The 24,605-nt window shown below is 43.3% G+C and overlaps 2 protein-coding genes across 2 annotated transcripts in view; one reads left to right on the forward strand and one right to left on the reverse strand.

The window, feature by feature from the left end:
• The window catches only part of sdk2b (sidekick cell adhesion molecule 2b), a 981,988-nt gene that overhangs the window by 421,148 nt on the left and 536,235 nt on the right, over positions 1-24,605 (reverse strand). The window lies entirely within an intron of this gene.
• LOC144699571 (large ribosomal subunit protein eL37-like) lies at positions 19,641-20,010 on the forward strand. The gene has a single exon (XM_078570611.1). It carries the CDS (start codon positions 19,665-19,667, stop codon positions 19,956-19,958), a length of 294 nt encoding a protein of 97 aa, XP_078426737.1. The 5' UTR covers positions 19,641-19,664; the 3' UTR covers positions 19,959-20,010.

Raw genomic sequence — 24,605 nt, forward strand, 5'->3', positions numbered from 1 at the left:
TTTTTAGGACAAGTCATTCTATTAATTCAGTTATCTTTTGCAAATCTTACAATTTGAGTTCTTTTTAAAGTCCAACAAAATTTAATTTCCCTAAAAAATGGGATGAACAAATTGATTCATAGAATGGTAATAGCACAGAAGGAGGTCACTCAGCTGGTTTTCTTCAAGAGCAACTCAGCTAATTCCATGACTCAGCCTGTTCCCTGTAGCCCTGCAATTTTTTTCTCTTCAGATAATTATCCAATTCCATTCTGAAAGCCATGATTGAATCTGCCACGCTCTCAGGCAGTGCATTCCAGATCCAACCACTTGCTATGTGAAAAAGATTTTCCTCATATCGCTTTTGGTTCCTTAGCCATTCACCTTAAATCAATGTCTTCTGGTTCTCAACCCTTTGTCAATGGGAACAATTTTGCTCCATCTACTCTGCCCAGACTCCTCACGATTTTTAATGTCTCTATCAAATCTCCTCTCCTACTCTTCCCGAAGGAGAACAGCCCAGCTTCACCAACCCATCCATGCAACTGAAGTCCCTTCTCCTTGGAACCACTCTCACAAATTTTTTCTGCACAATCTCTAATACTTTCACATCCTTTCCAAAGTGTGGTACACAGAACTGAACACAACACTATAGCTAAGGCTGAACTAATGTTTCACAAAGGTTCACCATAAAGGTTCTGAAGAAGACTCATATTTGACCCAAAACGTTAACTCTGTTTCTCCCTCCAGGTGTGCCAAAAATGTTGAGTATTTACAGCACTTTCTGTTTTTATTTCAGATTTCCAGCATCCGCAGCATTTTGCTTTTATTTCACCGTAACTTCCTTGCTTTTGTACTCTTTGCCTCTTCTATAAAGCCCTGGATCCCACACGCCACATCAACTGCTCTCTCAACCTGTCCTGACACCCTCAGGGACCAGAGCGCTCACATGCACACCCACAGACTTCTCTTCACTCCTGCACCCCCAACTAGAACCACATTTTTCATTTTACACCCCTCGTTCCTTGCACCAAAATGCAACGCCCCACACCCCTCTGCACCAAATTTCATCTGCATGACGTCTGCCCATTCCTCCAGCCTGTTCATGTCCTCTTGAAGTCTATCACCACCTTCCTCACAGCCCACAATACTCCCAGGTTCTGTGTCATCTAGTCATAATTTGGCCCGGAGATATGAAATGATCGTGTGAGGTTCCACCGGTAATGTTTCAAATGGAATCTGTCACACATGAAGGAGAAGGTGATTTGGCAACTCCTGTACTGCAGGCACAGATTCAGTGGAGAATGGTGCAAGGCAGTTAATTGAAAATGCAGAGTAAATGGTTAATAGCAGAAGCATACATACTGCTGATGTAATAATAATGTTAGATCACATGGAAGGGAGATTGTGAAGAGAGCAGAAAGCTCTTACCTCGTGTGGAGGTCCAAATGTGTAAATGCTTGCTGTAAACAAATAGTTCTGGTTAAAAAGACTATGGACTCAAGCAACATACTTTTGGGAGACTAAACAATCCCCAAACCCTGTCTAAATCCTTACCACACAAAAAAAGAATGTGGCAGTGATTTAAAGACCCAGCAAAGAACATAAGAAGCTACAGTAATATAAAAGCAAAATACTGCGGATGCAGAAATCGGAAACAAAAACAAAAATTGCTGGAAAAACTCAGCAGGTCTGACAGCATCTGTGGAAAGGAAGACAGAGTTAACGTTTCAAGTCCGTATGACTCTTCATCAGAAGCTACAGAGTTGGCAAAGAAAGAGAATCTTGGAGGAAGGACGAAAAGAAAAAAAATTCCAAGGCTCACCAAGACGCCAGAACAAAAGGAGAACAGCAGAGGCAAGCTGTGACACAGACCTGGAGACCAGACAGCAGTGAGCGCAGGCCCAAAGCAACAAGCAGCATCGGAGAAGCAGGATCAAATTCCAGGGCTCAGCAGAAGCATAGAATTCACCCTACCACTCCCAGAGCCATTTCAGAGTGCAGTAGACCTACAGCAGGCCCAGGAGCTTGACAACTGGAGAAAAAGGTTTACAAGGTACGGAACTGCTTCAGAATTACATAAAAAGACCAGGCAGCAGGTTGATGGGACTTCAGCTCCTTATGAAGAAGTCATGCAAGCTTCTGACTCTTATTTCATTGTCCCTCGGAACTTAATAATTGAGAGGGCTAAATTTAACAGATGAAAATAAAGGCCAGGCGAGTAACAACCCTCGACATCAAGGCAGCGTTTGACCGAATGTGGCATCAAGGAGCCTTACCAAAACTGGAGTCAATGGGAATCAGGGGGGAAACTCTCCGCTGGTTAGAGCCATACCTAGCACAAAGGAAGATGGTTGTGGTTGTTGGAGGTCAATCATTTCAGTTCCAGGACATCAACTGCAGGAGTTCCTCAGGGTAGTGTCCTAGGCCCAATCATCTTCAGCTGCTTCATCAATGACCTTCCTTTCATCATAAGGTCAGAAGTGGGGGCGTTATCTAATAATTGCACAATGTTCAGCACCATTCACGACTCCTCAGATACTGAAGCAGTCCATGTCCAAATGCAGCAAGACCTGGACAATATTCAGGCTTGAGCTGACAAGTGGCAAGTAACATTCACGCCACACAAGGATCAGGCAATGACCATGTCCAAAAAGAGAGAATCCAACCATTGCCCCTTAACATTCAATGGCATTATCATCACTGAATCCGTCACTACCAACGTTCTGGGGGTTACCATTGACCAGAAACTGAATTGGACCAGCCATATAAATATGGTGGCTACAGGAGCAGGTCAGAGGCTAGGAATTCTGTGGAGAGTAACTCACCCCGTGACTCTCCAAAGCCTGTCCACCATCTACAAGATGCAAGTCAGGAGTGTGTGGAATACTCTCCACTTGCCTGAGTAAGTGAAGCTTCAAAACACTCAAGAAGCTTGGTGCCATTCAGGAAAGCATCCCACTTGATTGGCACCCCTTCCACAAACATTCACTCCCTCCACCACCGAAAAGTGGCAGCAGTGTGTACCATCTACAAGGTGCACCGCAGAAACTCACCAAGGCTCCTTAGATGGCACTTTCCAAATCTATGACCGTTACCATCTAGAAGGATAAGGGCAGCAAACACATGGGAACACTGCCTCTTGGAAGCTCCCCTCCAAGCAACTCACCATCCTTACTTGGAAATATATTGCCAATCCTTCACTGTCGCTTGGTCAAAATTTTGGAACTCCCTCCCTAACAGCATTGTGGGCAGCTCACCACCACCTTCTCAAGGGCAATTAGGGATGGGCAATAAATTCTGGTCTAGCCAGCGACACCCACATCCTGTAAATTATGTATTACAAAAAAGATCTCTATAGCCTGGCAGGGAACTGCACTTATGGTATTTGAGAAGACAAGCTGATTCACGACAGGATCATTGCAGGAGTGTTAGACAAAGCAATCACATTGACATTGAAATCTCTGACAGACAAGGGTGGTTTTAACACTGGTGAAAGCAGTGCAGATCGCGAGACAAATGGAACCTGGAATACAGAATTGGATGTTTGTTCGCAGGGAAGAAGGGGACCCATGGAGAAGATCGAGCGAGACCATTTCAATTCGTAGGCCATAAAATGGAAAGCATGCCAAAGCCCACCAAAACGGGGAAAAGCAGACCAACTGCCATTTAAAATGGCAGAAAGGCATTCCTAAAACTGAAATTAATCTGCAAGGTGGACAAAGTTGTTGACGAGAATTACAGCGCCACATTCTGATAAGAATTCCCAAAATTGTTTACGGGGCTGGGAAACTTAAAGACCGAGTACCACATTACCTTATGAGCTGATGCTAAACCAATTTGCCTCTCCACCGCAAGTAAAGTACCTCACCCACTCTTGCACAAAGTCAAGGTTGAAATAGAAAAGATGTAGCAACAAGGGGTTATCTCACTGGTAACCATGTCAACAAAATGGTGTTCAGGAATGATTATGGCCCCAAAGCCAAATGGTTCTATAAGGATTTGCGTGGATTTACCTCAGCTAAACAAAACAGTGGAACATGAGATCCACCGGATAGCCTCAGTGGATGAGAGCCTAGCAAAACTAGCCAAGAGCATTTTATTTACCAAATTGGATGTGAACAGTGGATTTTGGAAGTTGTCTCTGGACATAGAATCCAGATTGATGACCACATTTATAATGCTCTTTGGTAGATGTTGTTTCACTAGATTGCCCTTTGGAATTGCATCCAGTCCAGAAATTTTCCAACCATGTCCAACACATCAGAAGGCATGGAAGGTGTAATGTGTCATATGGACGATATACTCATACATGGTTCCATGAGAGACGAGCATGATTGCCAAGTCAGAGCAGTCCCGAGAACATTACAGGATTCAGGACTAACAGTGAATGAAGAATTTGAGATTGCTAAACGCATGATTAAATTCCGAGGTCATATAGTACAAGCCACTGGAATCACAGTTGATCGCCAAAAAAATAAAAGTTACAAGAGAATTTCTGAAACCCTGGAACATAACTGAGCTTCAAAAGACTCTTAGGGATGGTGAACCAAGTAGGCAAGTTGTTACCGAATTTGGCTGAGTTCAACAAGTCCTTGAGACAGCTCTTGAGAGAGGGTCTGTGCCGGAATGTGGTGTGAGTGCTCTCTCTCCTGCTTTTGACTCTGCTGCCATGCACTGATTATCTCTACTTTGGTTCACAGGGAGCTCTGCCAAGCGACCAACACCCTCAGCCAGACAGTCCTTCAGCTCCATCCAGGTCTTCATCCAGCCAAGAGGACACCTCCTCCATTGAAGAGCTGGAAATAAGCAGCCTGGAAGGCCTGTCACCGCGCTTACACACAGCCTCCACCAGAGACACACACCTCGGTGGGACCTAAATCTAGAGCAGGTTCGGGTTCACAATCTGGTGGTCACCGCATGGACACGTTTCCGCAGCAGAAGGAGACAGGTTCAGCTGAGCTCCCTGGCACTCAAATGACTGTTGGGGGAGAGGCATTTGTGAGGTTCAAGTCAGATGACAAGCCTCTGGATTTGGCCTTCCAACTCATCGTGGAGAGTCAGCAGAAGGCAGGGGAAACATCACGCAGAGCTGCTGGAAGCCCTCAACAGAGTGGCATGAGAGTCGGAGGAGTGTGTCCACCTGTTCTCTGATTAAGTGGTGCCCATGTGTGCACGCATGGAGGTCTCCATGGGGAGGATGGCAGACACAATGGAGACCCTAGTCCAGCAGAATGAGGAGATGCAAGCAGACCTGCACTCCATCGCAGTAGCCATGGCTGAGTTCCTGCAGTGGCAACACAAAAGGGAAATGGGACACCTCGACCTCCCCCCAGGTGGTCCTTCCTCTCAAGGTGTCAGGCCAGGGCCCTTGAGCACCCAGAGGGGGGAAGAGCGGCAGCTGGACACCCCTGGGTCATCCACTCAGGAACCTCAGAGGCTGTCCGCTCCCTGTCTGTCCCCTTTGCCTGTGACTTCCTCAACCTCATCCTCTGTCACCGCAGAGGAAGCAGCTGGCCCACAGGAGGTCTACCAAAGCAAGCCGGGGCCCTCAAGGCCTTGGCTATCCAGGGGATGCAAGCTGAAGAGGCAAGAGGGCCAACCATTGCACAGGCTGTCCCTACCCCTGCTGCGGATGTCAAGGCAGCACCTAGAAGAACTGGTAGGCCTAGAAATGTTAAGAAGTTCTGATCACACGTGGTTGCATGTAGTTTTGTCACTTTATAATCTGAAAATATATTCACTTTCATTGAGCAATGTGTAATGTCGTCCTTCAGCTTCATTGACAGGCTTCGCATCCCCCCACTAGCAGTTCAGCTGCACGCAGCCGGACCATGAGTGATTCTGTAGGGAGAAGTGTATGTGGCAGGGCCTTTCAGAGCCTCGTGCAAGCACTCTCCCATGGAGCCTTCATCAATCACACTCATCTCACTGTCCTGAGCATTTTCAGTGCTGCCTGCTGGGGTTCTCTTTCAGTTGTCCATGTGAGCTGACCTGCATCTCCGCCCACCCACTGACTGCACTCCCATGCAGCACCTGTGCCTGTCCAACACTAGGCTCCATTCACTTTCAGCTTCTGCAAAATGTAGTTGTCAAGTTTATCGTCAACTGCCCTGACATTTCCCCTCCCCCAGTCACCCATGTCCTTTCCCCCATCACTGTCGAACCCCCTGCATCACCTTCCAACTGCCCACTGTCACCTAACAGTCAGAACTCTTTTCTTTCCAGGATATCCGGGTGAACGTGCATGTTCCCTACCTTCCTGAGAATCCCACCCCCATCCACATTGTCCTCCCCGACCTCCTTCAACCCCCAGGGTCTGTGTCTGTCTCTGATTCCCCACCAACCACCCTCGCCGTCCCTTCTACCACTGCCAACACACATTCACCCTCCCACCCTACCGGCTCCCTCTGCCCCCCTCACTCTCATCATCCCCTCCTCCCACGCCCACCCTCAGTTCACTCCCTAGGAGGCAGTCATTGACTCCACCGACCTCTCCCTTGCATGTTCACCTGGACATCACCCCACCCTTTACTCCCTCCTCCGCCCTTTACTCCCTCCTCCACCCTTACTCTTTCCTTACCCCCTCCCAACCTCACCGCCCCCTCCCCCCAACCCAAGTATACCATCCTCTCCCACTCACAGCTAGACCTTCCTCCTCCCCCCTGTCGCCGATCAACCGTAGCAGCCCATAGCCAAGACCGTGGTGTTCCGAAGCAGACCCGAAGAACCCACAAGGCCCCCCATCTGCTTCGTGGCAGAGCCATGTCCATGAGAATCCACCCAGCATGGTGTTCCTCCAGCATATAGTAGCTGTAGGGCTCCAGCATCTTTTTCTCCTCAGATGTCCGCGATCTGAGCAAAGGCCTAATGGTAAGCCCCGACTTCTGCATGTCACAGTTGTCCAGACGTATTCTGGACTGGCATGTTTTTCCGTCATCATAACAGAAAATCTGGCGTGAGGGGACGATTCTGGTCAGGCCTTACTTTGCAACCCATTACTGGCATATTGGGTTCACATCGGCCTCCAGTGGGATTCACATTCCCCCATGGCGGATGCCATTGGATGGTCCCATTGTGCTTTCATGCCAGTGTGAAACCAATTTCTGCCCCTCACATCGAATTGTACACCATCCCCCCACCCCACCGCCCGCCATGATGCCCAATGCCAACGGGGCTGGAAAATTCTGGCCTGACAGTGCCATTGCAGATTTAAAGGAGGACTGTTATTAAGAATTTTAGGATGGGAATTCCATCTATCCACACACAAGTATCATATGATACAGAGTTGTTAGAAATAGTGATTGAAGTAATCAATTGTTGCCTGAAGACCCTATATCCTGGAATATTGAGCTGCCAATCCTGCCCCACTCTCAACCATGTCTCTGTGACAGCAACTACATCATACATCCATGTGTTAATTTGCCCTCAACTCATCTGCCTTATTTGTCAGGCTCCTTGCATTAAAATAAATACCATTCAACCTTGCCAAGCTCCCTTGTGCTTTAACTGGCCTATAATTTCTACGCCTTCCAGAATCACTTGCTCTCTCTTCTAATTTTGGCTGTGCATCTCCCCCGGCTGAACCTCCTCTCAGGATTCCATCCCCCTGTCAAGTTAGTTTAAACCCTCCCCAAGAGCACTAACAAACCTCCCCGCAAGGATGTTGGTCCCATTCTGGTTCAGGTGCAACCCGTCCGCCTTGTACAGGTCCCACCACCCCCAGAAACAGTCCCAATGTCCCAGAAATCTAAAGCCCTCCCTCCTGCACCATCTCTCCAGCCACGCATTCATCTGGGCTAACCTCCTATTTCTATTCTCACTAGCACGTGGCACCAGAAGTAATCCAGAGATTACTACCTTTGAGGTCGTGTTTTTTAATCTGTTTCCTAGCTCCCTAAATTCTACTTGCAGGACCTCATCCCTCTTTCTACCTATGTCATTGGTATCAATATGTACCACGATCTCTGTCTGTTTGCACCACCCCCCCACCCCCCCCCCCCCCACCCCCCACCCCCCCCACCTTTAGAATGCCCTGCAGCCGTTCAATTACATCCTTGACCCTGGCACCAGGGAGGCAACTTAGCATCCTGGAGTCATGTCTACGGCTGCAGAAACGCCTGTCTGTTCCCCTTACTATCAAGTCTCCTACCACTATTGCTCTTCCCCTCATTTCCTCCCCCCGTGCAGCTGAGCCACTCACAGTGCCATGAACGTGGATGCACTCCCCAGAGGAACCGTCACTCTTACCGTTTCCCAGCACAGAGATGGTTCTTAGCAAGATGCACCCTTGGGATTTCCTGACTACCTGCCTGACACCTTTCTTCTGACTGATGGTCACCCATTCCTTCTCTGTCTGCACTTCCGTAAGCTGTGGAGTGACTACGTTTAAAAACGTGCTATCTGTGAAACTTTCAGCCTTGCGAATGCATCTCAGTGTCCCCAGCTGCTGCTCAAGCTCCAAAACTTGGAGCTCAAGTAGCTGCAGCTGGAGGCACTTCCTGCACACGTAAAAGTATCTTGAACAGTTCAGAGGGAGGCAGACAAGGAAAATAAACATATCCAAACAGGCAGATTGGAAGAAAAAGGCAGATGAAAAAAAATAGGGAATTTATTTTTTATTTCCCCAAAAAATAATGCTCCCAAAGAGACATTTTTATTTCTCACTTGTTTCTGTCTCTTCTGCAGGGGCCAAGGGCATGTCAGGAAAATGGAACTAAAGATGAGGATAACCTTCCAGAAATAACATTCCACCATCGTGCTGGAGTGTTTGAAAATTCAGACTACAAAGTTGAAATGGAATTTCTGTTGTTCAATCTTTGATCGAAGTTTTGATGCATGTTTGCCAATGACTCTGAGGATTTATCCAATGATCAGCTGAGCCAGGCTTTTCCAGCCAGGGGCAAGATTTGAATCCTGTTTTGTGTTGGTTTGCTGATCTTAACGAGTGATAATAAGAACATCGCCATTTGCCTCAGAGTCCTTAGTAAAGGCAAGGAAAAATAAGCAAGGTTTCCTACTCCATTGTTGGAATACTATGTGGGTGAGGGCAAGTTTGAGATACCCTCAACATTTGAATAGTTTATCACCACTCACCACCAAGGCTCAAATGTGAATTACGGCCACTTGGGCGTGATTGCACTGAAGAAAATGCAGAGGAGATTCACCAGGATGTTGCCTGGACTGGAGCATTTCAACTATGAAGAGAGACTAGATAGGCTAAGGTTGTTTTCCTTAGAGCAGAGAAGGCTGAGGGGGGACCTGATAGAGGTATACAAAATTATGGGGGGCATAGATAGGGTAGATAGGAAGAACCTTTTCCCTTTAGTGTAGGTGTCAATAACCAGGAGGCATAAATTTAAGGTAAGGGGCAGGAGGTTTAGAGGGGATTTGAGGAAGAAATCTTTCACCCAGAGGGTGGTTGGAATCTGGAACACACTGCCTGAGGGGGTGGTAGAGGCAGGAACCCTCACAACATTTAAGAGGTATTTAGATGAGCACCTGAAACGCCACAGCATACAGGGCTACAGGCCAAGTGCTGGAAAATGGGATTAGAATAGATAGGTGCTTGATGGCCAGCGCGGACAAGATGGACCAAAGTGCCTGTTTCTGTGCTGTATAACTCTATGACTGGACAAGGTACTGGATTTGGCTGAGAACTCTTACCTCAGGAAGGAGCCAATGCAATGTCTTTAAGAGAGAACAGGGAAGGGGACAAAGTGTGTGAAAAGAAAACCAAAACAAATTGTGGTGAGCACAGCCAGCAATTCGGAAAGCAAATAGTATGCTAACCTCTATTCCAAAGAGATTGGGGTACAAGAGTAAAATCGTCTTATTAAAATTGCATAGGATCTTGCTGAGATCACACCTGGAGTACTACATATAGTTTTGGTCTCCTTACTGAAGGAAGGATATACCTGCTTTAGAGGGAGTGCAATGGAGTTTCACCAGTCTGATTCCTGGGCTGAGGAGCTGTCCAATGAAGAATGTTCGAGTAGACTAGGCCTGTATTCCTGCAGTTTAGAAAAATGAGAGGTGATCTCACTGAAACATATAAAATTCTTAAGGGGCTTGATGAGTGCTGGAAGGATGTTTCCCCTGGCCGGAGAGTCTAGAACCAGGAGTCACAGTGTCAGAATAAGGTATTGGTCATTTAGGACTGAGACGAGGAGAAATTACTTCACTCAAAGGGCTGTGTACCTTTGGATTCTCTATCTCAGAGAGCGGTGGATGTTTAGTCATGGAATATATTCAAGTCAGAGATTGATAGATTTTTGGGTACTAAGGGAATCAGGAGATATATGGATAATGTGGGAAGATGTAGAGGATGAGATAGAAAATATTAAATGGCAAAACAGGTTCAAGGGACAGAATGGCATATTCCAGCTCCTATTTCTTATGTTATTACAAGTTCAGAAATCTTTGAACTACACAGTTCGATCAGGTAAGGAAAAAGACAGAAATTCTGTCTTATTGCTTGGCTTGATACCATTACAAATGGATTTAGTTATTTGTAGCCTGTTTTAAGCTGTCAGCTATCAAAGTAAATGCTCATTAGTGGAGACGATGCTATTTCCATCAAAAAACATTTGAAGTATTGTCACGTCCAAGTGCAGACACAAAAAATAACAGAGCAGCATCTCGTTGTATTGTCCAGCCTGATAAATCACCTCCACTCTAGGTTAAACAAGACTGCCATTCAGGTAATTAACACATCATTTAGGTAGTCATTTAAAATGTAAAATTGCTAATCCACTCGTTTATCAATGATGGGTCCTGATCATCCTCCTCTCCCAATTCAACATTGATGACCCTAATTTGAAAAGCTCGTGTTTAACTTTCATTAGAAATGCTCAGATGTTCGTGATGAACCTTTCCTTTTTAAATTAACAGAAACATTTTTTTTTTGTCTTTAGAATTATTTAGTGACAATTTGAAAGTAGGGAAGAACTGGAATACTACATCCACGTCATGCTCGCTGTCAAAGCTAAAAAGAATGTAAAACTGTTGTTAGCTTGCCATTAGAAGATGTAGTCAAACCTTCCAGTTCTAAACATATCAAGCTAGAAAGACGGCAACAGCTGGCCAACCATTTAAAAAACATGATAGTGTCAAAAAAGCTAACAACACAGAAACACGACCTCAATAATGGCCTATGACATGTAATAACTCAAAGTGCTTTGGGGTACAGGCTTGTCATAACTTAAGTGGCAGATGTAATACCTAACCATTGCATAACATAAAACTGTGGCAAAAATTGCACAGATCTTCCCTCAGTTCTTGGAGACAAATTGTGAATGTGCATTGATACAGTCGTAGAATAGTGGGTGGTTTCGGTAGAGAGGTTTGAGACTTGGTAGAGCTTGATGTGGTCTAAGCAGCATTCTAGTGATGAATGGCAAAGCCAGCTGTGTGTAGGTATGTTGAACCTGCATGCCTTAAACTCAAGGGAGATGCCCTTGACACTGAACAAGACCGTGGGAGTGGTGAGGCTGTGATGGACAGTGTGATTGAGGGCGAGGTAATGAATATGGGTTGGAGGGCTTTTATGGATAAGAGGTTTAATGGAAGATAGAAACGCATTAAATTCAGAGGAGGAAGGGAAACAGAACGGAGTTGCAAATTGAAATCAGGGCAATGGCTGAGGAAGAAAAAGATGTAGGCCGGAATTTTCTAGCCCCGCGGCGGGTTCCCCCACAGCAGGGCTGGGAAGCCATTGAACTCTCCGTTCACATCTACAGGACCCGAAGATCCCCCTGGCGAGAGGGGCTGGAAAATTCTGTCCGTAGAATCTAATGGGGAGAAACTAAGTGTTGAGCTTATTGGGTTAGTAAAAAATGAGGATTTTAACAGAGAACCAAGAGTGTGGAAAAGGATGTGTTGTTAAGGAAGACAGTGCCAGAATGATAACATCAGCACCATGGCAATTTGGATGGTGAGTTGTGGAAAGTATTGCCAAGCTTCGGTAAGGGACAACTTGTCACCGCCTATGAGCCAACATTTATTCAACGTCAGGATGCCATGCAATCATTCGCAATTAAGTTGCGGATGGCAAGGGCCTTGTTCTCGAGTGAATGGACATTCTGGACAGAAATGCAGAGAGGGGTGAAGAATGTTGAATTGTTGGCAAATTCTAAGGGAACAAAGATGGAATAGTGAGCAGGATGGGTAGGAATTTGGTGTGGTTAGGTCCTACACACTGGTCAAGAAGGTCAGTAGCTGGAGTTGCTGCTCTTAAGGTGTTTTGATGGGCCACTTAGAGAATTTTAAGAAAGGCACAGAGGGTAGTTGTGGACTTATCCAACACAGATTCAAGGCAGGGAAACAGTAGGTGAGTAGGAAAGCAGAGGAGCAGAGATAAGTTGTGATAAGGATAAGGAAGCAAATGCCTGACAGCAGAGAAATGGAAGGTGGCATAACTAGCTGCCAAAGTGGTTGGGTGGTATTATCTTTCTTTTCCTTTCCTCATTGTGGACCCTTTGATTCCATAATTCACAGTTGCTCCCTTATCTCATCTCACTCTAAAGCAGGAATTTTCCGTCCACGTTGGCGTCAAGTGTCATGGCGGGCACAAGAGGACAATATGGCGGGAAGACCAAAAACAGGTTTCATGAGTTCGTGAAACCAGTTTGCGATTGTCCGCTCCATCTATCAATGGCAGGCCATGTTTCCTGCCGCCGGACGTCAGGAACGTCATTTTAATGCATCTGCACATAATTATAATCCCTGCCTGCTAGAATCATCCCCTATGCTGAATCATCCGGCATCACGCTGACGTGTTTCACTACTGTACATGAGCAACGTGCACCTGGCGAGCTGCACTTTGCTCAGGGCTTCGAGGTTTGTTGGCCTACCTTGCTTCAGGCAGCACTCGTGGTCATCAGCACAAGGCTTTGCAGGCAGCACCACATTGCTTTTATGGGGGCTCACGGGCAGGTCTCTGTCTACCAGACCAGCCATAAGGCGGAGTGGCTTTTCAACAGCTGCAGGGCTAAGGCTTGTTTGGGGAAGCTGGAGAAGAGACCTCAGGCAAGGGAAGAGGCTGCAGGGGGAGGGCTGTACTGGGGAAAGGGAATTCCAGGGTGTGTGTGGGGGAACATGTTGATCTGTGCAAGTGGTCTCAAGATGATGAGGGCTGAGGAGGCAGTCTCTAGAGGAGATGAGGCCAGATGGAGATGTGAGGATGTGTGTGTGAGAGAGTGAGTGGTGATGTCCCTTGATCTGGCAGTGAGTGAGATGCCAGTGAATGTGTAATGGCCTTGTGAGTGTGAGAGTTTAGAGTGATGAGATGGTTGCCTTACCCAGATGGCACAGATGAGATCATTCATCCTCTTTCTGCAATGGATGGCCAACTTCTTCTGTGCAGAATTGGCACTGACCACCACTGCCACCGCCTCTCAAGCTGGAGTGGTGAGATTGCTGGATCTCCTGCGGCCAGAGCAGGGGTGAAGGACATCATGGCAGGCCTCCAAAAGGCATTCCAGTGATGGATCACTGAACTTTGCTTGGCTTTCAGGGCCAAGTCTTCACTGGAGCAGTCCTTGGCTGCAAACATTGAGAGCTGCGTGTGCGGCTGCAGTTTAGATATGGCACCTGGAGAGAGGAAATGGTCTGGTAATGGCATGGCGGGCGATTCAGTGGGCGCCAGCGAGACGATGTGTTTCCTGTGGCTACATAATTAATGAGGTGGGAGGCAGATGATACAACGTGAAAAGCCGCCATTGTGGCTGGCGGATTCAACATCTTTTCTCCTGCCCGCTACCGCACTTAGTGCAAACCTGGGATGATTCTGCCCTATGGCCCGACTATCAGCACTAGGTGGAATACAGATTTTCTTGTTCCCTCCCTAACACAATTGAATCAGGCAACAGTTCTTTATTGCATCCAGAAATTCCTGACTTTTTTTTATAACCATCTCACAAGAAAACGCTCCATCTATATTTGGACAATAGGCATCTTCCACTAGCAAGGCATTTTCTTTGCTGAATGTTTTCCTTACTTAGCTGTAAACTATCTGATCGATATCAACTGGTTATTCTGAAGGCCTTTGGCAAATTCACAGCAGCTTCTCTTTGCTTTCATCATTTTAACTGTAGCTAGGGTGATTTGGTTTCCCCAACTCCTCTCTGAGGTCTTTTTTGCCTGCATCCTTGTTTCCCTTTATAAATAATGCAACTCCTTCTTCCCCTAATGCCTACACCAATCTATTCCAAATAGCTTAAGTGTTGTATTCCATTTACAGTTCATCTTTAACTAGGTTCTATGTCTGTATCATGTGTAACATTAGACAAATGCTGCAGACCGGATGGATAAAGGTCAGTATATGATGCTTGCAGACCTGAGAGGTCCTTTCAAGCCAAAAGGAACAGCATCTATTAGCAGTGCTAGCAGGAGGTGTTGAATTAAGGAACTCATTTTATTTTCCAGATTCTATTTTGTTTCTCTAAAAATTCGATGAAATTGGGTGTGGGAATTTTAACCATAAAAAAATGGGCCAGTTTGCGTTAGGGTGGGGGGATAAGGTCCTAGGAATCATACTTCCAATACCAAACCATATTCAACACATTCATTCTAGTTTTAACGAAGGTGGTGCGATGGGTAGGTGATTAGTTCCAAGTAGGTGGGTTGGCACTTTAAATATTATAATGAGGCCATGGCCACGTTGTTATTCAACTTGTTGAATCTGTCAACGGCTGCGTTTCTGCTGAGGTCTCTGAACCCCACCACCATCACCCCTACTCTGGGATTCCGGGATTGGACACCCCGCCTCAGTCATGCTCCAAGATTCTGGGATTAGCACCCCACTCCAGGGTCGGAATTGGGAGCCCTCCTTTGCCCCGGAATCTACCGTATTCAAAACCCAACCCGCACCAGATTGTTTCCCCTCTCTTCCCCTGAGTTTGACTCCCCCAATATACCCCTGGGATGTGATAAAGGTTTCTAGGGTTCTATGACTGTTATATGATTCAACATGTTAGGGAGGGAGCAGGAAAAGCTGTACTGCACATAATTCTGACATTGAGGACATCGAATGGGAGATAAGGTGAGGGAGCAACCATGAGGAGGAATCAAAGGGTCATAAAGTTCGAAATGAGGATCGGAAAAGAAAGATAATACTGTTAGACCACTTTAATAGGGTGCATTTTAAGGCAGTGCAGATACAAATCAGAAGGGACTGGACAGAGCTAAAGAGGGTCACTCCATGATAGCTAAATCGGACAGACTTGAAAACATATTTGAGCCCAAGAGCTCCCTCTACCTCCTTTGTCTTTTTATTGGACCTCTTGGGTGTTTCTCTCATGTTGCCTCTCACTGTCTTACTGGAACACAGGCCTGTCAATCAGGCTGCCTTTCAGGTGGGGAACTGGTCAAGGGTGTCACATGCACACTGTGGAGTTAAATCTGCACAGCATTTTTGGGAGGGGGTTACTCTGATCTCTGGGTTCTCAATACCTTACCAAGCACCCAGTGGATCAGGTAAAATCCAGCCTGGGGAGAATGTGTAAACAATGGCTCCCAAATCTCCAAGTGTCCTTGCAATGATGGACCTGACTGTTTTCATATAAGATAGGTTTCTTATTCCTCATGTAGCTCTGACCTTCTAGTAACTAAATCTATTTGCTTGACAACTATATATTTTTCTATTCTATACATGTAAGGAGAAAAGCCAGCATATGATGTTTCCTCTGAGTCATTATGGAATTTGTACCTTCTATTTCGAATATTGAGCTGATATAAGCTAATGTAAACCTGGGGTAAAAGTCATAGAAGTGGTACAAAGTAATAACCTTTTAGGAATCAACATAATAAAAAGTTTATCTGGCTGTTATTTCACTGCTTTTGTGGGAGCTTTTTGTGTGCTAATTAGCTAAGTAATTCGCAAGTATTTCATTGGGAAGCCTGATGGTTGTGGAAGGTGTTATATAAAGGCAAGTCTTTCTTTTTTCTCATTGAGTCATAGAGTAAAGAACGAAGCTATTTGACCCATTGTCCTTGTGCTGGTTCTTTGAAAAAGTGATAAATCTATGCTGTCAAGACATCTGGGAAGAGAAATTTGTTCACATGAATGGTGTTACGCAGGCTTACGTTGATTCACAGGGGCGGGCAGCATCAGGGTCTGCACGGCCCATGCAGCATTCTTCATTAATATCATTAAATTGCTCCTCTTCCCCCCCAGCATTTAGGTACAATCCCTTCCATTTCTTTACTTTTGCCTCACTTGTATTTTGAGTTCTTCCCTATTGTTTGAGCTTATTTTACTCTTGATCCTTTCTGGTTTACCATTGCCTTACACTCTGATCTCCACCTAAACCTTCCTAGCTATATTGTACATCTGCACTAACTTTAGTCCTTCATGTTCCTATTTATACAGATAATCTGTGTTTATTAATTGAATGATTTGTATCAGTATTTCACCCAGCAGTAACAGTAAGAAAAATTTATAAATTCTTTAAAATGTTTGGGGAATCTGTAACAGTTTAAAAAAATATATTTGAAAAGGGCTCATAAACTCTTACATCACTTGTAAAAGGATCACTTGTAATTTCTAGATAATAAGAAATTTTGGCCTATGTGACCTGGTGACCCTGGACCCGGAAGCAGTACCAACAGGAAGTTAAAATACAGAGGCTGTGTGGCACACCCACAGAAGAATGGTGAGACCAAAAGGACTTGGTGCTACCTGTGGAAAATTGGCTAAGTCCTTGAAGGACAGGGACTGGAATTTGGATTGAAGGACTATTTGACTGAAACTGGAACTATACAAGCAAGATGGACTGCCTACTAATGCCATGAGAGATCTGCTATCCTTTGTGCAATTTATAGTTCATACCAACTGTGATTTACTTGTTAAATTAAACATGACTTACGTTGATTCTGATTCATGTTAAAGTAAAAGTTGGGGGAGTGCAGAGATCTTGGAGGGTTGTGGGGTTGGAGGAGGTTACAGAGATAAAGAAGCTTGAGGCTCTGTAAGGATTTTAAATCATGGATGAGAATTTTAAAATTGAGGCTTTGTTACAAGTTTTATATTACCTTTCACAAGTCAGCATTTAACCAAACAGCCTATGCTTCACTGCTCCAGATAATGGAATTGCTGCAATACAATTTGATGCAAGTAAGGCTCATACTGGAAATAATTAGGCTAGTCCTTCTAAACATGGTGTTAATTTCTCAGAGGCAAAAACACTGAGATTCAGAACGGTAGTGTTTTAGAGTCAGATGTCATTTTTATTTGAGCAACATACTGTAGATAAATGTACTGAGTATTTATCTATGCAGTGTATGAAAGTGGAAGACCATAATGTTTTAACAGAAATAGTTTGTTATGGAAAGCTATTCAATTAAACAACCCCCCTCTCACACCGTTCCTTTTACTTGTAATAAATTATAACTTTCCACTTTTAAACAATTCTTCACTTCTATTGAGGATAATTGCCAAATTGTATGAGATGGGGTACATTATACAGAATGGATTTCCTCTGTCATTTATATTTCCCCAAACTGGGCTGGATAGCAGCGTGGTTAATGTGATGGACAGCTTTTCAGTAGATACCGTGTTCTGTTCATAGGTCAATATCGAGTACATTAGCCCCGTAATGTGAAAAATACGGATTGCCCAGTGTCTTATTCAGTTACAAATGCTGCAGGGAGATGAAATGTTACTTTCATGTTCAAAATATAGTCACTTCTACTGACAGGAACAGAGAATTGTGTTGGTAAATACCAAACTTACATTTTCCTTTCAAATTGAACATCAAAACCATTCATTGCTCTGCTTCCATAGTGCAAATAAATGTTATATTTATGCAGAGACAGTGAATGTCAAAAGGCCTTAACTGAACATTGAAGGAGTTATTTTGGGACTTCCTAAGGCAATTGAAAGTAACACCAGAAATATGGAATATATTGCATTTCTATTGATTGTAGAATTGAAATTTGGAAATACTCTGCTTTAATACAGATCAAATTCACTGAGGCTGTGTTCTGGCTACTTGAGCTGGGCAGATGATAAAAATGCTTTTATCTTAGTCTCATGCAGCTAGTGTACAAAACTCTTCAGGGCGGTTGGGTTTGGTACGGTGTAAAGTCTTAATTATCAGAGGTGCCACATTAAATTGTGTTGTGAACCACTGGAGAACATGTGAGTCTGTTGACGGTCTATGATCATTCTGTAATGGAACAGTGCGGTGACTAACAAATGTGCTTTTGAAACCCCAAGGAAATGCACAGATGGCTAAACATTTTAGGAACATTTCAGAACATTTCTTACTGACTCAAGATTATGACATTAAGTAATGTATTTATCAAGGTCTTTTGAAATAAACTTGAAAAAATTGTACTGAAGGTAATGTCTGGCACTGTAGAAACCAGGAGCACTATTCTCTGAAGGGTCATTGACCTGAAACTTTAATTTTGTTTCCCTCTTCACACTTGCCAGACCTACTGATTTATCTCCAACATTTTCTGTTTTAATTTCAAATTTCCAGCATCTGCAGCACTTTCCTCTTACACCATTCTTGCCATTTGGTTAGATGAAACTTACTTTTCATTTACTCAAAAGTTAAGGCAAGTGGCAGTGAAGGATTTTCTTTGACATGGACAGCTGAGAGGAGGCCTTTGTTAAGAGATTGAAAGAAAAGATTCAAGCCCTGGTGTATTCTTTTAACCACAGTCATGCTGAACCGATGGTACATGCAGGACTGTTCTCCCTCAATTTATATTATTGTTGAGGCTATATTTAGGTGGCTTTTTTATATAGTGAGGTTTCAGTCAATCTTGGCCTGCTTTCAGGGTCTGGTTTTCACTTTACAGACTCAAAAATATTGATTGAAGCCTCTAGGTTTCATGTTAGTCTGAATTTCAATGTAACCCATGCTAACATGTTTTTGGCTAGAAGGATTTAACCTCTGGAAGGCAAGAATACATTCAGATTCAGATAACTGAAATTCAGAATGTTTTTAATCTAAACTGCAAGTGGCACTCTTCTTCTAAGTTTCATAGGTTTGGATGTTTTGTCCCTGATTTTTTTTTAAATGGTGATAGGTTTGGTTATTTCAATAGCTTGGAGCACAAACTAAAACCATTCAGATTAGTCCATGTGATTCAGGAAGACATATATTTTTACAAATTACGGTTTCTTATTCCAGTTACTGGGAAGTAGATGATCTTTGCATCATCACAAATTATATCACAGGTACAAGAACATAAGAAATAGGAGCAGGTGAGTAGACTATACATGTTAATGTCTTATTAAGTACATTGTTAAGATTTAATGGCAATTACATTGTTAAGGTTTAATGGTAATTACATTGTTAAATGGGTGATAGGTATTGGTACACCGATAAATGGGGATAAGTTCTGGTATGATAGCCAAGTGGTTATGGTACTAGGCTTGTAACCCCAAGATCAAGAGTTCAAATCTCACCATGGCAAATTCTAAATGGGGATAGCGCCGGTTTCCATAGTGTAGTGGTTATCACATCTGCTTTACACGCAGAAGGTCCCGGGTTCGATCCCCAGTGAACCCATGCTGCGCTTTGGCCACATAAATGGCAACTGAAATTCAACAAGAATGATTGTGATGAGCAACAGCTGGTCCTCACTCAGCCCTCTTAATGTGTTCCTCACAGCTAGCATGCTGAATGAAAGTATAATTGGGGATAGCTCTCCAGCGCGCAGTGAAAATGACGAAGGGAACATCGTCATTTGGTAAGAGGCGGAACAAGACCCACACTCTTTGCCGACGATGTGGGGCTAAAGCATTCCACCTGCAGAAATCGACCTGCGGCAAATGTGCCTACCCTGCCAAGAGAAAGAGGAAGTATAACTGGAGTGCCAAGGCCAAAAGGAGAAACACAGCTGGTACAGGCCGCATGAGGCACCTGAAAGTGGTGTATCGCCGATTCAGGAATGGATTCCGCGAAGGGACCACCCCGAAGCCCAGACGTTCCACATTGGCTTCCTCCAGCACTGCATAAACTACCAGTGTATCTACACAACAAATAAAGCTATGGTTTGGAAAATAAAAAATTTATAAATGGGGATAGTTGGGACACTGGGACGTTAGAGTAGTCTTGATTGTGAACTAAGTCAATAAACTGTCTCCAGAAAAGAATGTAGCTGTGTCATAGTTTTAACTTTACCAATTGGCATAGCTCCAATTAACAATACAGCCCCTGGAACTTGCTGATCATCAATCTTAATTCCACCATCTCCATAAGCTCCCTGTATCCCTTGATTCGCTGAGGGGCCAAAAATCTGTTTATCCCTGTGTTAAATATGTATGTTCAACGATGGAGCATTCACAATTCTTGGGATGTAGAATTCCAAAGAGTCAAAACCCTTTGAGTGAGGGAATTTCTCCTAATCTCATACCTAAATGATTGGCCCCTTATCCTGAGACTGTGTCCCTGTATTCTATATTCCCCAGCTAGGAGAAATTACTTCTCAGTATTTACCCTATCAAGTCCTTTCAGAATCTTGCACGTTTCAATGAGGTCACCTCTGATTTTTCTAAACTCCAGGGAGTGTAGGCCCAATTTACTCAGCCTGTCATCATAGGACAACCCTCTCATCCTAAGAACCAAATTAGTTAACCTTTGCTTCACCACCTTATATGTAAGTAAATATGGAGACCTTAAATATGGAGACCAAAACTGCACACGGTACTCCAGGTGTGGTCTCACCAAAGTCCGGTACAATTGTAGCAAGACTTCCTTATTCTTGTACTCCAATCCCCTTGCAATAAAGGCCAACATGTAATTTGCCTTCCTAATCGCTTGCTGTACCTGCATGCTAACTTCTTGTGTTTCTTGTACAAGCATACCCAAGTCTCTCTGAACATCAACATTTACAAGTTTCACACCTTTAAAAAGTAAAAGATGATAAGATCACAAGAAGTAGGAGCAGGAGTAGGTCATTCAGTCCATCCAGCCTGCTCCAACATTCATAAGATCATAATTGATCTTAAAAAATATTCTGTTGTTCTATTCTTGCTACCGAAGTGAATAAGTATCTTGCCAGAATTGTTATCACCTCACAGCTGTTAATAATTGTATCAATTGTATTTGATATAAATGTATTCTAATGAAACACCACAACAATCAGAACAGAATTTTAAGAAACTGTCTGAAATGGATACATTAAAACCAATTTTTAATCATTAGCAGAAGAACTATTTAACAAGCACATCAGTTTTTGGGGTAGGGCCAAGTGCAAATAATTAATAGGGCTGGATATTGAGGACAATTAGTTATGATTCCCTACCACACAGATGTATAGGCTGCTGACAGTTGCTGTCAAGGTTCATATGTAAGTAATGGCTATATGGGTAAGATATTGATGGAACTGTAGCCCAGAAAAAAGTCAATACCATCGAGAGATGAAGGTGAGAGAGGAGAGAATTGATGAGAAGAAAAAAAGGTCTGGTAAATTATTTACTTTAAACTGGTTCCAAGAAAATGACACAATCTCAAGGATCAGCCTTGCCTCCAGGACCCTTCTGGAGCATCACAGTGTTAATCGTTGGCTGACTTCAAGTTGATTTTCTGGCACTTGTTGCAATGAGCATTTAAACTGTGGACAGCCATAGGCAACATCTGTGCATGGGCCATATCAAATCTTGTAATTAAAGGCAAGAAATATTGAGAATAAATGAAAACCAGCTTCAGCAATTCAAACAGAATCAGGAATATGATTTTTGGATGTGTGTTTGGACTCAGCATAAGCAGGAAATTAGCACAAAGCCATATTAGTGATTTGATTTGAGTGTTTTCCCGCAAACAGTAAAAATACATGCGAAATAGGCTCCTATATGTAGGAGTTATGTAAATGATTACCAAAAGCGTGATTATAATAATAAGCATATATTCAAATTTGGAAATTCACAACAGCTTCAAAAAGGCTGGTACATCCATTTCACCCCATCGCCTCTCCCCCAAAAAATGGCAACTTAAGGATTGTTACTGAGAATTATTTGGGACAGTTTGATTTTCAAAAGGGGTGTGGATGGCATTTATCCCTTTTAAAATATGAACAAAATTATGAAACTCCAAACACAAAAGTTGAGTTCTTTAGTAACTGCAATAACAGAACTATAAATGTTTGCACAGTTTAATACTCTAAAATATTTCAGTTCAGCTTTAACCACAAAATTACAACCGGATATTTAATTGTATTTTCCTGCTGTGATCGGCTTTATTTTCCTCAAGCAGGTTAAATGTGAAGTGATGGTACAGTACTCTTTCTTAAACAAATTGGAAGGTTGAAACTTGTAAATAATATAAATTGCTCAGAAAGTTACAAGCTTTGAATGGAATCTGTCATCACATTACTGTTAATAAAACCATCAATGTGTATTCCCCAACAGCATTAGCAGCTTCATTCAGGAAAAATACTCTAATCCATCCAGTAGTATTTTCAAATACTACTTTCCAAGACTTGGTCTTAAGCAATACAACAGATGTGGTTACTGAACATTTAACTTGAAATTAACAGGGGCATTAGTCTAATAGCAGTTTGGGACTCTTGTCCCCTACAAACAATAAATGGGAAGCAATCCCCACCAAATTCAGTCAAACACTACTGGAAACTATAAACCAGCTGGTCTAAAGAGAATGGGGGACTAAGTATGACACTACATGACACCAGAGTACTATTGGTGCTTTGTTTAGATTAAACACAGGCCATACAAACCAGGAAGGTTCTAGCTTGATTCCTCACCTGTGCTTAGTTAGCTGCAGGAACAGCATGGGTGCTACAATTGGCCTCAGCATATCTGGACTATGGGCTGGAAGCTTGACCAGGGTTCCCATTCCAGGTTGCAATTTCATGAGCCCTGCCTGAAGCAAGCATGGTGTCAGGCAATGGCATGATTCGATATCCAATGTAAAAGAACATATGTGAGTGACGGAGAGGACCCATGGAATCATATTCCAAACAAGGTGTTAATGTCAACAGGACAGGAAAGAGGAAAAGAGAAAGTTAGTTGGAAAGAAAGTAGAATCAGATTGGAATTGAAACTGGGGAGCAATTTTCAAATTGCCACACTTAGAAGCTAAAGCAAAGATCATGGCTGATCTGCGAGCCAACTCCATATATCCACCTTTTCCCCCATATCCCTTAATATCTTTGGAGTGTCCATCAGTTTTGAGATTAACAATTGATCTAGCATCAATTGCTGTTTATGGAAGAGCGTTCCAAACTTCTGCCACTCCTTGTATGAAGAAGTGTTTCCAAATTTCACTCCTAAAGACCTGGGTCATTTTTTTTGACTATGCCCCTAGCCCTAGACCCCAGCCAGTGGGAGTAGTTTCTATCTACCCTATCTGTTCCCCTTAATATTTTGAAAGCTTCAATCAAAACACTTTTTAACTTTCTAAATATCAGGGAATACAACTCTCTCCTCATAGCTTAATTCTTGGAGTCCAGGTATCATTCTAGCAAATCTATACTGCACTCCTTCCAAGGCCACTATATCCTTCCTAAGATGTAGTACCCAGAACCGCTCACAATACTTCATATGGTCTGAGCAGGGCTTTATATAGTTGAAGTATGACTTCTACCCCCTTGTCTGATGATCCTCTAGATATAAAAGGCAGCATTTCATTAGCCTTTTTGATTATTTTCTGTACCTGTTCATGAAAGGTTAATGATTTATGTACCTGAACCCCAATTCTCTTTGGGCCTCCAATGTTTCTAGTTTTTTTTTTCCATTTAAAAAAGTATACTGTTCTATCCTTCTTAGGTCCAAAGTGGATGACTTCACATTTGTCAACATTGAAATCCATTTGCCACAGTTTTCCCCATTTACTTAACTTCTTCGTAATTGTATGCTTCCATCTATATTGCTTAAAATGCCATCTATCTTTGTGTCATTGGCAAATATGGAATTCTGTCCATCATCTCAGCCTTTAATAGAGAGTGAATTGTTAATACCAGATGATCCCAGAGATGAAAGGCTTTAGTTATGAAGGAAAGCTGGAGAAAAGGTTTTTTTTGTTGCATTTGAGAAAGTTAGATCATAGAGGTGTTCTAAATTATTTAGGTAATTATAAAATAAATAGGAAAAAAAACTATTTCCACTGGTGAGTTGGTAACAACTGGGCATAACTTTAAGATCACTGAAAGAACAAAGAGGTAAGGAGATTTTTTTTAAAGCAACAAGATTGTCAAGACATGGAGTGCATACCAGAAGAGAGATCCTAACAGCCTCCCATTGTTTTGTCCACTTAAAAAAAATGATTCAAGGGTTTTAACCTCCACTACTCAAATTGGAAGTTATGCCATATTAATCATTCATTGTGTGAAAAAGGATTTCAGCCTTATAAATGACCATTTACTGGTTTGAACTTGTGTCCACTGGTTCTACTCTCACAGACTACAGTAATATTCTAGGTTAATTTTATCTATACTCTGAAAATTCTTATAGACTTCAATAAGCTCATCCTGCGAATGTATATTTTCTGAGCTGAAAAGCCCAAAGAGGTCATTTTAGTTTCTGGCATAGGAAGCCAGGGAGCTGGGTGGGCTACCCACCTGGGAAATACAATAGGAGGCCAGTCCATTTTAATTAGCATCGTGCCAGCCAGGTACCTACCCAAAAAAGATGTTCATAGGCAGCTCGT

The sequence above is a fragment of the Cetorhinus maximus genome, chromosome 24, assembly GCF_964194155.1.
Source record: "Cetorhinus maximus chromosome 24, sCetMax3.hap1.1, whole genome shotgun sequence".
Taxonomy (NCBI): domain Eukaryota; kingdom Metazoa; phylum Chordata; class Chondrichthyes; order Lamniformes; family Cetorhinidae; genus Cetorhinus; species Cetorhinus maximus.